The sequence below is a fragment of the Notothenia coriiceps genome, unplaced genomic scaffold, assembly GCF_000735185.1.
Source record: "Notothenia coriiceps isolate Sejong01 unplaced genomic scaffold, NC01 NC01_scaffold00026421, whole genome shotgun sequence".
Classification (NCBI taxonomy): Eukaryota; Metazoa; Chordata; class Actinopteri; order Perciformes; family Nototheniidae; genus Notothenia; species Notothenia coriiceps.
In genome coordinates this window covers 773376-788502 of record NW_011359122.1, presented here as the reverse complement: position 1 = coordinate 788502, position 15127 = coordinate 773376, and the positions used below count along the sequence as shown (strand labels likewise).

The 15127-nt window shown below is 40.9% G+C and overlaps 1 protein-coding gene across 2 annotated transcripts in view; it reads right to left on the bottom strand.

Moving 5' to 3' along the window:
* Nucleotides 1-5806: 5806 nt before the first annotated feature.
* znf385a (zinc finger protein 385A) overlaps nt 5807-15127 on the bottom strand; it is a 53958-nt gene continuing 44637 nt past the window's right edge. For both annotated transcript variants that reach the window (XM_010784424.1, XM_010784425.1), the window contains 4 exons: nt 13681-14037; nt 9943-10127; nt 9551-9643; nt 5807-9211 (listed from right to left, as the gene is read on the bottom strand). In XM_010784424.1, coding sequence (XP_010782726.1) covers nt 8963-9211; nt 9551-9643; nt 9943-10127; nt 13681-14037 — 884 coding nt within the window. In that variant the 3' untranslated portion in view covers nt 5807-8962. The remainder of the gene's footprint in view (nt 9212-9550; nt 9644-9942; nt 10128-13680; nt 14038-15127) is intronic.

Sequence of the window (15127 nt, the reverse complement as noted above, 5' to 3'; positions counted from 1 at the left end):
CTCACACACACACACACACACACACACACACACACACACACACACACACACACACACACACACACACCACGACTTCCAAGTCACTCCTTCAGAAACGAAGCAAGTATACTTCCAAGCCACGGCTTCGGAAAACAAAGAAGAATGGAACAGGCTAACAAGTGTGCTCACTAAACTGACGAAAAAACTCAGAACTTGCTTTACTTTCATGGAACACATTTTTGGTGATAACAAATGCAACAAGTAACATATTTACCAACACATGTTCTACCTTCGGCGGCACTCGATGACGTAGTATCCTTGAAATATTGGCTTGGAAGCCAGTTTCCTCGCGATTGAGAAACGGCCTGTGTGCTTTGTCTCCCTTGAGGGAGTGATTAGCAGCAGGTGATGTCTCCACACCTGCTCCCAATACTGCTAATTGGAAGAGGGTGGAGCCACCTGTTGGCAATGTAGGTGCCTCCCACTACCCTGCCTCTCAGCCCCTTACAGAGTTTTTATCATAAGATTCAGTTTGTTACATTATACTGTAAACAGTGTGAAAGTGAAATATTGCTATGGACCTAAGGAAAGGGAGACCCGGAGGACAGAAAGATAATGAGTGAGTGGCTGTCACAACATAATACTGCTGAATGACGACATGATTTGTTTCCTTCCGCCAGTTACTCATCATCTAATTAAAGGTGGCACCCTATCTTTCACATAACATAGACCATCAAGCCTCGGTGACACTGTTTCCCCGTCTCCCACTCAGCCTGCCATCATTTTCAACACCATCATTTCCTGAAACGCTCGAGGGCTTACATTGCATGTAATGTGGGAGATCTAAAAAGACAATTCTTGGAAGGACATCTGTGACTCACCATGCCTTTTGGGTATCTACATCAGCAAGAAGCTGTACAGTATTGACAGAATAGTGGATCAGCAGGGCAGGAACTTGAAGGCCAGAGGATTGGTTGTACTTTGAATACTTTTTGTAAAATGTATGAATGAATGGCATTTCAAAAATGAAAATTGAAATATAAGAAGTAGTTTTATCTGCTCCTATCTGCAAGTTCTCTCATTTATTGTTTGCCTTAAATTATTTATAATACCTGCAACTCCTGATCGTCCAATCTGAAGACGGCTAGAAACCGAAGTTCATCGTCTGTCACATGCCTCTGTTCCTGATCCTTATTCGTCTCTGCTATCTGTCTATATACATTCTCCCAGAACAGGCCCAGTCATTTGTTTGCTTGATGTAACTGCCTCAGGTTTTTTACTATACAGCAGAAGAGTCACTAGACACTTTGACATGTCACAGTAAGAAAAGCACAAATGTCTGAAATCCATTTGATGCAATAAAAAGGTACTTTGTTTGTCTCTTTCTACGACATCTTTGATATCCACCACCTTCATCACCTTCATCCCAACCAAGCATTGTAACCATATCTCTATGCGTTGCTTTCACTGCTGATAGTAGTGATCCATCAACTATATTGTGTGTTTTCTGTTGAACCTCAGTTTACAGTATTACTGTTTTTGCTTGCACTCTTTCCAAATTACATTCATTGCGCCAGATTGTGACACTTCAAATTGAGAAAGTGTAAAGCACAGCGATTGTCAATGTCATTGAGTAGTTGTTCATTTATCTTAAAGACGCCTTGTTGAGTTTTATTGTAAGCAAACAAGTTACATTTATTTTTATTTGTATAGCCCAATATCACACATCGCATATTTGCCTCAGGGGCTTTACAATCTCTACAGAATATGATAACCTTAGATAAGGAAACAACTGCAAAAATTAAAGTTATATAAAACATTTAACATTTACAACATTTATTAGCGTGCAGTCTTCTTATCTTTTTGCAGGTGCGTTCCAGGATACCTTGCTAGTTTTCCATTGACATTATTTTGCCCTCATTCTAATGTCTCTCACCTTTCTAAACTCCGGCTGTTATGTTCAGTGAAGTGTTTTCTATCACCTGTGCTGTCGGATGTTTGAGCATCTGATATTAAGTAAACATACTTTCAATTTATTTAAGTCAGGTCCAAGCTCAAGGACAAAAATGGCTGCATTTTCCTCCGCCAAACATTTTATTGAATGTTCCCTATTCACTGCTTGAGAATAGTTAATTAGATTCAATCCAGCCATGGCCTGTGCTGCCTCAGTGCAGAAGGGCAATTTGCCTTGACCGCCTACTCCTGAAAGAAGGACTGCAGACTGTTCTCTCACAATTGTAGCTTTTGTCTCGGGCTGCTGCCATGCCAACACAATTTAACTGTCCAGCTAGTGCCTGGGAAGCCGTCTAAGAAGCCTTGTGAGAGCATATTGGGTACCTGTCACTTTAGAGCCCTTAATGACAAGCAATGACACACGGTTTACTTCTATGCAACTAAATGAATGTGGTATGACATGGTCCCCTTGATTTCAGAGATCGGCTGAGGGTGTGTCTATTTTGTGTGACCCCTGAGTGGGAGTTGGGTTATTGCATCGATTGACTTAATTTCCCTGAAGAGGACAAGATACTATAGTGGCAGGACTGATCCTTCAATTTTATATTATTCTCCATCAAGGGAGCATTGTGACATGTGTGTCACAACCGGATGTGGCTTTTCATAGTTTCGAAAACACAAAAAAGAGTAGTGAAACTGATTTCAGCATTCGAGATTCAGTTGGAGAATATAGAGGGAGGAAGTCACGTCTGAGATGTATTAAGAAGCAACTGTTTTGGCTGTGAGACAATACGGCTTACGCATACACTAGTGAGTATTCTGGAGAATATACAGCGGCCCAAAGTAGCTGCACAAACATTGACAGTGACATCCAACGAGCTGAACTGAAAATACCAAGCGCAGCAGTTGGTCTCAACACAGTTTTGTGACTGGCTAAGGAAATTAGATGATGGAGATTAACTTCGCTGTGTCTCTCACTGGCTACCCCCCCTCCTCACCATGGTGTACCTGAACCTGTCAATTCATGTTTGTGGGGACAGACAGGAGAGCACTCGTCTGGATTGACTTTAGCTGTGACACTGACAGAGATCTGTTTTCATGCTGATGATGTTGTGGCATCATGTGTCTGTTTAGACTATTTGGATGTTTATCACATGCTTCCGCTTGTTCACTGATGTAGTTGAAATGCAGGAGAGAGTGTGCACACTTTCACTTGGTGACATCCATTTTTGAAATCTATTTCTCATTAGATAACCTCATAAAAATGAATGCCTGTAAAAAATGTTTGCCCGATCCCAAAAAGCTTTTTATTCTTTTCATATTTGAATGTGATCGGATGTATTCATATACTGAAATCCAGCAGATGACTCATTCAGTTTTGCGTTGTCAAGTCTGAAAAGTTGAACACCTACGGTAGAATATTTTGTTCAAGGGCTATATGCAGATATTTTAGATTAAATATGCTTTAACATTTAGTGAATCAACAATGTAAATGGGTCCTTTGTTTTTTTGATTCTACAGTTTGCTTGTTATTATAATGCAAACATCCCAGATAATGTATTTCCTGAGTTGTTCCATCCTGAAAAACAATATCAGAATTGAAATGTGTGCACAGCAATTATAACATTTATTTTAACCCTTTGTGTGTGTTTTGTCTTGTTTTCTCCCGTTTCATTTGTCCAGACCAAGTCAGCAACACCTGTAAGCTTATTATATTGTACCCAGCAGAACAAAAAGGATTGCTTTCACATCAATACAATGGATAAGAGACTACTTTTGCGAACAAAATATGATGCAAAACTCTGTAAAGAGAGAAGATGGCAGTGGGGAACATAAAAAGGGGAGACCAGAGAACATGCCCTCTCCTCTCAGGTGCAGACTTCTATTTAGAGAAAAGTGCAGTCCCCTCTGCCACTCCAGATTCCATTTGAAGATCCCTCTCTGAACATTTCACGGTGTTATTGCCACATCTCAATGCATGGAGCTCTCAAAAGAAGAGCCACTGTGCAAAACCAGACCCATGCCATTAAGCTTTAGAGGCATAATAGCATGTTTAGAAAAGGGGAGAAAACCGCAGTGTTGGAAAGTGTGCTCTTTCTGTCTTCTTTTCATCTTCTGATAGAGTTAGAGTAATGGCATCAATATGTTTGCACCATGGTGTATGTATCATTTAATATTGGGAATAATTATGTATACATTGCAAGATTGATGGACAAAAGGAAATTATAAAATGTATTTAACCGTAGTTGGATAGTTATTTATGTCAATGGACTTTCTAACATCTATTTTTATGAAAATAAGACAGAATGATAAAAAAAAAAGAAGGTATTTATGTCTATAAGAAAAGTCTGAATACAATGCATTTCTCTTCCCATAATAATAAAATGGTTATTTTACATGTTCTGAAATTCAAAGAAAGTACATACATGCCTTTGAATCCTGTACATATATAAGAAGATCTGAGGCTGTACAATTTTAGTCATTTTATTTGCATATTTTCAATCTACTATACTGTGTCGTTTTTTCTGATGTTTTTGACATACTATAAGTTTTCAAATACTGTCTACATACCATACCATGACTTTTTTGACATACTATTCCCTCACTTTTTTACGTTTATCGACATCGGCTATTTTGTAATGTTTTTTCTGATCTTTTCCACATGACTTTTTAAAAATGTTGTCGGTTTTTCAGATATTTCTGACATACTTGACTGACACACCATGCTAATGTCATAGTGACGTTTCATTTTTTTTCTTCTTCTTTTTAAGGTGCTGCAGGCTCAACGGGTCATTTAGTTTTACAATGTCTTTTGAAGATTGTTGCATAGCAACCGTCTTTCCAATCTGTTCATGGCCTTTTCCTTAACATTTGGCCATTAATCGTTATCATATACACACACAGAGCCTACATTGGCAGATATACTATATTCAGATAACAAAAGATGCTTATGCACATCAGTAGGCCTACAGAATGACCTTGAACATTAGCCTAAAATAACACTCAAAGCACAGCAGGGATACACACTCATGATGAGTAAATACATTGGACTTCTACAGTAATACTTGCAGAATGTGCTTATTCTCTTTTAAGCTATACTGCATTGTTTCAAGGGGGCCTTCTTCCTAGTCAAGATAATACTACCATCTGGTGGCTGGGTTGTGTAATGTCACAATATGGAGAGAATTGCTGGCAAGCTGTCACTGTCTGGGAATGCTAAGAAAAGCTCCCAGGGGAACGACATAAGGGCCGTCTATTACGGGGAATCAGCAACGCTCTCTAGGGAGCACAATGATGCTCTTCATCTGGCAGTACAATGCAGCACCAGTCACTCTCTGCACTGCCTCTGCATCGGACGCCCGCAAAGTAGATTCTGGAATGACTGATTGTGGTTGAGATGAGAAGGACTCTTTTAAAACGTTTGACTGTGTTCAAGCTCATATTTTTGCTGGACCACTTATAAAATCATGTTGCACATCACATACTCAAATTGAATAAAAGCTCAATTGTTCATTAAAACAAAGAAAATATCACATGGACCAAACAAACTCAATATTCCCTTTATAATAAATTCAAAAACGAAATCTAAGAGTAGGTCTCTGATTTTCTGTCATCCTGCAAAACATCTCCACTTATTTTATAATCTGACTTCTTATCGAACAGTGTCTTTGTTGATATAAACAGCTTTATCATCGAAAACAACCCAATAGTAACTTGTTTTGCTGAATAGTGGATTTTTGTCTTGAAACCACACATATTATATATTAGTGACATGCATATGAACTGTGATTCACTGAGTGATCCTGTCTGGACATTAAAGATGCTGCACAAGATTGTTTTTAATGTTTATTTATGAGCTATGACATTTGATAGAAAGTATTGGACCACACTATGATTTAGAAAAACTCTGAAGACATTTGTTTCATTAAATGATTTATTGACATTTACTTTTTTCCCACCATGGTTTCTCTTGATACCAATAGTATTTACCATAAAGTTTCTTTTTCATTTAAATTACATTTATAATGTTTTACTCACATACACATTTATTGTTAAATCTTCTTATTGCAATAAACAAGAGTAGCCAGAATGAGTCAGGTATTGCTACAGTTCGCCATACAAACTCTTTGTCCCCTCTGACAATGAAATTCAAAAATAACTTTATTGGCAAGACAAAATTACACCAAAGCCTCTCCATCTCTCTCTGTCTCTCTGATATGAGAGAGGCTGAGGGCAGAATAAGGCTAAGGCTAGTAGCCTAAACACAGCTAACATGAAATACCTTCCCAGAAAGTAGGAATCTAACATTTATTTCCCATAATGTGAATAATGAGGATGAAATAGTGGGAATAACCACAAAATGAACATATCCGCTGTGCTGCTACTTGACGGACCTACCAGGGACAAGACTGCACTGTTTTGATTTGGCTTATTGATCAAGAATCGAGAATCCAGGATGACTGATCAATATTTTCAAAACAAAACATACAGGTTTTTGTCTCCATTATTGTGTTAGGCCACATTATAGCTCCAGGTTGCCTTTGTCTCAGATTGTAGGGAGGTGGGGATAGAGCAGGTCCCAACACACACTAAAATACATATGGTACACACACCAACAGGAAAGAGAGCACGGATCCTGGAATAGTATCTTACTCACAAAATGAACTCGGCAAAAAAAGTTTTGTTCAGCAACAAAAAGAGTACAACGGTGGAAGCTGACAAGTCAGCTTCTTCTTTAAGTCATGGCATTTATAATGATCCTCAGGATTTTCACTTAAACACATTTCTCACACACACAGAAAAAAATGCAACTCAGATTCAACTGAAAGTAAGCATGTTGAACAATTCTATCTTTAATCCCTTGATACCTGGTGTTGTACCCTGTTCCCCAAGCAGAGATTACCAAAGTAAAAAGGCCCTTTAATATGAAGGGTCGGTCCCTACACCCCCCATCTCTCTGTCCTTCTCTGAAGCCTTTCGAGGGCCTGTACTCCTCATGGAAGAACAGAAAAGGCTGTCAGATGGTGTGCTCCCAGTTTATACATGACTCCAGAAAACATGTCACAATGATAACAAGTCACTCTGATAAAAATTGCTCATTGCATTGCAATATTCAGACAAAGGTAAGACAGTAGAGCTCATTGCTTCTCAATGAAAGGGCACAGTGTACATCTCGTTCAGAAAAGGGTGATGTCGAGCAAAAAAGGTTTACTGCCGCTGCTTAGCTAGCTTCTGTCTGTCTCTCTGCAGAGTCAGGTGGTCTGCTTACACTCTGTCTGGGTCGACTCTTATATAATCCACCATCCTATAATTCCACCCTGCAGTTTTTAACATTTGCTACCTACAAAAATATTGTTATTGGGATTCCTATTTTGCTATTTTTTACGTGTGATATAAATGCAAACCAACAGTCCGAACCAAACAAAACAAAGTGCTCACCAGTCTTTGTAAAAGAAAACAAATCATGGCGCATTTCATGGCTTTCACTTGCAAGACGGAAAGAATCGTAGATGCTTCCAGCCGGACGTCTCGGCTCGCAGGCCTCCGAAGCCTCGCTGGGCTTCTGGCTCGGTTGTCACTCCAGCTCAAGATTATTTTTCCAAGAACGTATTTGGCTTTCAACTTCCTCTCTTTAATTTGTTCGCTTTGAGCATTATGGTTGCCACTGTTGATGTGCCCCCTGCTACAGACTCATGTGAACCTTTGGAGATGGGGGAGGTGAGAAAGAGGAGGAGGATACAGCAGCTAATGGAAGAATTCAACCCAATGATGCAGAAGCCTGACCTTGCAGGATCTTATAACGAGGCTGCATGCAACAACGTCATAAATACATCAGTACAGAGGGTCACACCTAGTCATACCTCCCCACCTACACAGTGAATCAGCCTGCGAATAAAGACCAAGGTGAAGTGAGGAGGTCAATAACTTTCCTTTTTATAGCTTAATATGAACTGACGTCTCACCAAATAAATATATGAACCATACTCCCTCATACATCTCTCATGACTGTAAGTAAAAGAACAGATTCTTGCCACCAATTAAAGCTAAAAATATAGATCATGTATCAAATACTGCAGTACAGTATGTACCAATGCATCTTCTGCTGTTTCTCACATCCTTTTTTCCCCTTAAGTGAGGCCCTTCTCTGACTGATATAGATGTTGACATGTGCCCTGTAGCGTTTTTTGTTGGTGCAGTCTAATTTAGAACAAAGATGTGTTTGGGCCTGTGTGCGTCTGCATGCTGCCGGAGGTCAATCCATCCTCTGACCCGTGCCAGCCCTCCTCTCACCTCGCAGTCTCAGGAAATGACGGGGGTGTGCAATACCCCACAGTCACTTTTCTGCTCTTTTAACTCCCTCCCACCATCAGACTACCACCTGCCTGTCAGACAAGTCATGTTGTATCTAGCAAAGACCTAATGTCACAAAGTTGTTGGCCTCTGGCGCAGAAGGGGTCATGTTTAGTGCTGTGAAGGTCACCACAGCTACATGTACCGCAAACAGCGAAGACCGATTGAAGCAGCTACCCTACTGACATAACATTATTGTCTTGGTTTTGAGGTGCATAGGATGAGAAGAACACGTTGAGTCGTGATGACAGGAGAAAACCAACCGGGCCCAGAATAATTTTGTAACACTACATGTGGTTTAATGTTTCTTGAAAGGTGTGCATGAGTTTGTTCTGTAGCTATTGAGGCGGCCATGACAGGGCCACAGTGCAAGGGAGAGGAACCAGGGGAGGTGCGAGATGTTCAAGGGAGTTCAATGCATAATGAAAATGTTCTCCTCAGCTCAGTCCATCCACGGATGACTCAGAAGTCTTTGAAATGGAGGGAAAGTTTCTGGTAAAGGGAAGAAACATAATTTAACTCATTCCACCGCTCCTTTCCCTTGCATTTGTCTAAGTTCAATATTTAAATGATTGGATTTTTTCCCCTTATCAATTGCTGTTTGTTGATCATGTTTGTATCTTCACAGTGTGCTTTTGGAGTGGCTGTTCCTGACTGGCCGAAGTCAGGGGGTGATTAGTCAGTAGGGGGAGAACAGTATCGGCCCGTGGGTGGTGCGCATGGGCCCGGGCGCGGGTCTCAGGATGGCGTGGCTGAGAGGCGGGCCTTGCAATAGGTGATGGTGGTGGTGGTGCCCCGGAGCTGCTGCTCGGAGAGCCAACTGGTTCGAGGACGCTGCAGCGGCCATCGCTGCAGCAACAGCCAAGGGGCTAGGCAAAAGCCCTGCACCCAAAGCTTTGGAGAGATCTTTGGAGAAGGTCAAAGAAGACTGCAAACAGACGGGGGATCACAGCGAGACACAAGACAAGAGAAAGAAAGGGATACAATTAGTTCCAGAAGTTTAACACATGGAGGGGAAACAGATATAGACCTCCCTCTCCAGACTATTTTAATTTGTAGTAATGCAGATGTTTCAGTAAAATTTAGTTCATATCTTTCAGGAGGAGGTCATAGTAGAAAACAGTAAAACTGGCAGGCTTTTAGAAAGCAAAAAAACACGCTCTAACCACTACAAGGCACTGTGGACCTCATGTTATCCATTATCGTTCTCTATCTGATCTGTGTCACAGGAGAGGTCAGAATTCAATAGTAAAACTTGAAAAGTTACCGTCAGATCAGCTATCCTGTGCTTCTTATGTCGGCTGAGGAGGGGATTAGGCTTGCCTGCCATGCCGTCCCGGTGCCTTCGACTTGATATGTGCTGCAAGGAGGGAACACAACTTATTATCAATTGTGAAAAACAAAGGGAAACATTTGACATGTTAAAGGGTCAAAAAATGACAAAACACCATATATCTTAGACTCTTGACCTCTTTTTGATAATGAAGACTTTACAATGTGCTCAAAAGAAAAGGGTATTTCTTCCATTATTAAATAATGTTGGTTATCACAAAACACTAGGCATTAACTCATCTCAAGTTATATTGTATGTAATGTACTTTAAACATAAATAACAAATCCAAATCATTCATAAATACATGCACACTTTCTCCCTCCTACCTGTTTGAGTTGCAGTTCAGAGTTGACCCGCACATTGCAGATCTCACAGTGGAAGGTTCGTTCCTGAGTGTTGGGGTCCACCGGCCCCCCCGCCTGCTCTCCAATGGGCTTGGGGCCCAGACGAGGATACGCCTTGATGGGGCCCAACCCGCTCCGTGCCTCCAGGATAGTTTTGTGTTTGGTACCTGCAGGCAGACACAACAGCAATGTCATCAACCAAGATGAAATTACATATTTAGAAGCTAATGGAATAAAATGAAATAATGCAGTGGAGATGCATCACTATTTATAACATATGTGTTATGCCGCTTCAACCTGTCTGAAGTAAAATGAGTCTGGACAGCATTTCTCTGTAACTCATTACAGTGATGCCGAAATAGTGACAGAGACAAATATCAGGGCATGAAAGAAAAGAAAATGTACCTCTGGTCTGTTTCTATAATAAATGTCATATGCTCAACATAAAGTACAGTGTGTCTCTGTATAAAGTTGTAGTGGTGCGTTTCTACCACAAGAGGGCTGCTGGAAGACCAACACAAAGGCCTCTAATGATACATTAATGCTACAATAAGTGTTTTTTGATTCAGTGGAGTGGGTAAGATACTACAAACGGTGTGCACTACAGTAACGTATATTACCACATGTACCAACATCATTGACAGCGCTGTACTACTGAACCCTTTCTGTCAAATTCGATAATGTCAACTGTAAATGTCAAAATGGGAAATTTAAGACCAAGTTATAATAGGAAGCAGGTTTGTCTGTGGAATGTTTAGGGCTGAGCATGACACCTGTACTTTTTACTCTTTCACTTAATATTTATGTAATGGCATAGCATAATTTCAACAAGCCATATAAAAGCATTGCTTTTTGTAATACGAACGGGAAAACAAGGAAATAGAGTTCATATAAGATTAATTCTACAGAGTAATCAAAATAGGGCCTCGAGTCAATACAGAAGGGTTTGTTTAAAACTATTACATCCAAAACACAACAGATGTGTTTCTTGGCAAGAAATATATGGTTACGTGTAAACTCAGACCTATTAATGGTCACCCTGCTATTATTCCAATCAAGACTCCTGCCAGAATAAAAACGTACTCAGCAATTCAAAGAAGATATTCACTCAGATGTTGTCATAAAATAGTTCCACCTGCTAAAATGTTCTTTACAAGAGATTCTAAACTGTGGGGGTTCATGTTTCATGCATATAAATGAAGTATTTCCATGTGCATTGTTTTCTTAATTTGAACAAATCCCATCCCAGGGGGCCGCATTTTCAAAGGAGACGACACAGAGAGATGTGCTGTGACACATGGCTTTCTCTTAAAAATGGTCTGCAGTGCACCAAAGAGTGTGCCAGAATACCCTCTCATTAAATAATCACACATTTTATTTTATCCATGGCTGAAACATTTAGTCATGCTCCCCCATCGACCCCTGAGCCTCTCTACCCACAGAGTAAACCATCTCACTGTCTTCAGCTCTGACTTTGACTGAATTTCTAAAATCCCTTTGAACACAGTTAAGGTCACAGAAGAGAGAGAAATGGTTCGGGTGGGGAACATGGAGTCTGTGGGCTGCACTGAGGAGGAAGGGGCCGGGATGACAGATTTCGTTCGGGGGCCAGAAATGTGCTCTTGGGTTGTCTGTTTTTGCCTTTGTTCTATTTTGGTATGACAATGGATGGCCCAGTGGATTTGTTGGCTTTGTAAAGTTGACTCTTAGTGTAGACCTACACACAAGCACACAAGGCACATTTGAAAACACAGAAATAGGTTGACTGCTGAAATAACATTACACACACATCATTCTTTCTCTTGTTTAGTCTTTTCTGCTTTCTAATTCAGTGCCATGCACGCTGCTCATGTCTGCATGACATATGCTTTCAGTTTTTATCGCTGCTAACACAGTTCTGATTTTGAACACGAGTGAAGGTGATTGTTTCCAGATTGTTTCCTACATAGACTTGCAGACTTGTAGCTGTTTCAAGTCTTTGCCATTCAGGGGTTGCACTTTGGAGCCAGCTGACAACAGGCTGTGACTCAGGGGCTTGTTTATTAGCTGTAATCCACTGTACTGTTTTGTGTGAGATCTCTTTTGATACTGACATGTGCGTGTACTTTGTAAACATGCTAGTAGGCAGATGCAACACAAATGTATTGTTGTGAAGGTGTTAGATTGATATACAATCAATTAGCGCACGATAAAGCATACATTCCAAAAGCCTTCCTGAGATTAATCTAACAATAATGGTGGCAGTGATTGCACTTTTATTGATTTATACTTTATTAAACCTTAAGAGGTATTTGTTGGCCGCTTTATGTCTGGCTGAGCTCTTTGCACCGAACATTACTCAATGCAAATGGATACAGTTACATACTTGGCCAGTCCTTCATTGTCTGATGTGTCTCAGTAGTTTTTCTAATGTGTAGGAGAGTGTATAAATAATAAAGAGCGGAGGTCCGCAGATACAAACTGTCCTCACAGGGACACAAGGTCACACAGAGAGCCAAGTTGGTAGTGCATAAAGGATTAAAGAAGGCAGCAGCGGGCACCTCAGGGGTAAGAAAAAGACAGTGTTGTCATGTGTGAAAGCTGTCTGACAGAATGTTAAAGCTGGTATTGTAGGGAGCTCAGCCACATAACATATTTTTCTCTTATTTCCTCATGCAGTGGTTACCCGTATAAACCATCCTCCTCTGAAACTATCTCAAGTGGAAAGCTTCAGGCTATGGGGAACATTTGTTATGCTGCGTGGTGCAAAGACAAATCATGAATGTTTGAGTGGGGGATTTTTTTTTTTTTATAAATGCGTGGGTGAAGTAGGTGGGGTGTGTTAGCAGGGTGCTGCATGGAGAGAGTACACACACACACACACACACACACACACACACACACACACACACACACACACACACACACACACACACACACACACACACACACACACACACACACACACACACACAGGTGAGGCACCTTGACAGAGCTTCAGTAGAACAGTGCTCGATTACATACGGTAGGTCGAGCCCGTCAGTGTCAAACAGATCAGTTATCTGCTGATCACTGTTATTCTCATACCCTCTGCTGGCAGGTCATTAACTGTGATGGAACCTACAGTCAGGGCAGCCAGATATCTCATTGTATATTTGTCTATCTTTCTACAACTTTGAGAAACCAAAAGTAAGCGAAATAATGACAATATGTGTTATTTTAAATTACAACTGACTTATTCATTTATATGTAAATATTTACGAGAGAATGTGAAAGCACTTTAATAGTAAACCAGTGTTTTCAATTAATTTCCTGTCAGAAATAGACACGTTTTGTTTTCTCTGAGCCTATAATGTCTTGTTGTATTGACATTATCTACAAGTGTATTGTATTTACAACCATTTCACATTTTTCATACTTTTAAAGTATTTATTTTAACCTGTTTGAGAAATTCATGATATTTAGAAGTTGCTACATTTGTCTTTCTTGGCAAAATTCCTAGGACACAGGATGTAACACATTTTTTCTCCAACAACAGCAGCAGTGTGGTTTGAGTAAACAGAGAATAACCAAACATGTCTGAAAAGATAGAGGGGAGAAAGTTCCCACTCCAGAAACTCACATTTAATCCCAGAAGCTCCAAGATCACCACAGTTTATTCTCCATGCTTTGATTGCCAGCGTGTTTCTGGACAGAGCAGAAGCAGTATTTCAATGTATCAGAGCTCATATAATAACCCACCTTTGTTGTGGGCCTCCAGCTGTGACAGGGAGTTGACAGCCACCTTGCACAGTGAGCAGTACAGCAGCTTCTTGGCCTTGTCCTCCTCTGTCTCTGGATTGGACGGGCTGGGGGCCGTGTTGCCGACGGCTCCTGAAACAGGGGGTCCAGATCCAGGCTGCTCTGAGCTGGGGCTGCCCGTGCCGCAGCCGGGGGAGGATGAGGACGATGGGATCAGAGGAGGAGTGGGGGTGGGCAGGAGGGGGCACACCGAGGGCATGGAGCAGTCCATGGGTATGGCAGGCGGGTCGATAAGAGGGGTAAGGGGCCCCGGGGCCAGCAGGGCCACGGTTAATTGTGACAGAGGTCGTGTTTCATCTAGAAAAACAAAGGAGAAATATAATTAAAGTCAGATGCAGTGCAGAGAAAAATCTAAGAACAGATTTTGTGGGCTAAAAGTACATAACTCAAATAATAAAGTGTTTTACTATTGACTTCATTGTCCTTAAACTCAGCCATGAAGCACAGTCCCCCTGAAATAAACTCTATGCCTTGCTTAACCACATGACTTACCACTCCCAGTTAAATCTGCTGCGTAGATCAGACAAACCAACATAAAGCGCTTGCAGACGGAAGGGATTTTGATTTCCTTTATTGGCTATAATTGGTTAAAAAGAGTTCCTTTTAATTTAAGTTATGTGAAGTGGATCAGAGGAGGAAAATGTACTGTATACCCATATGTGTCAACGCATGGCCACGTGTTTAATATGTTTGAAGGGTTTTTGAAGTTTTCAAGCCACTCTTTCACTGATGTGGTCTCGTCTTATTGAAATGTTTCCGAGGAGAGGAATCGGAAGCAGATACCACAGCCTGTGCATGTTCTGACTCTTTCCAACACACCTGTTGTTTTTGGCTCGTTTGAAGAGGAAATGGCACTTGCTTTGTCACAGTGCAAACCATGAAGTCCAAAGAATATTCCATTGAGTGAGATCTCCTTTCGCTCTCTGCTCACTTTCACCTCTGTAGTTTTTTGTCTTATTGTTGCATGCGTTTGATTGCACGAGGTTCACTTTGTCTTGTTTCAACATGTTTATACATATATTCCCAGACATATGTTTCTGGTCAGCCACTCCCCTACGCAATGCCTTTGGTATTCACTAAGCAATGGGTGTTGGCTGAAAAAAGACCCACCAGAACTCCCCCCATCAGAGGACCCTTCTCCACAGGATGCAGTGCAGAGGTTAGGCAAGGGAAAGCCCCCTGGATTATGGTATTAAAGGGGTCACATGGAGTATTTTTTGGGAGAAAACAAATATTGACTTTAACTGCTCAATTCCATTTTAAGGATTTCCATAAGATTGGTCATTTTGGCAAATGGCAGTCAACAGGGGTTGTGATTATGTTAAGCTATGGTGACAATGTGGTCATTTCTCTAATGTATCTCTGGCTACTCCAATGCATTTCGGAA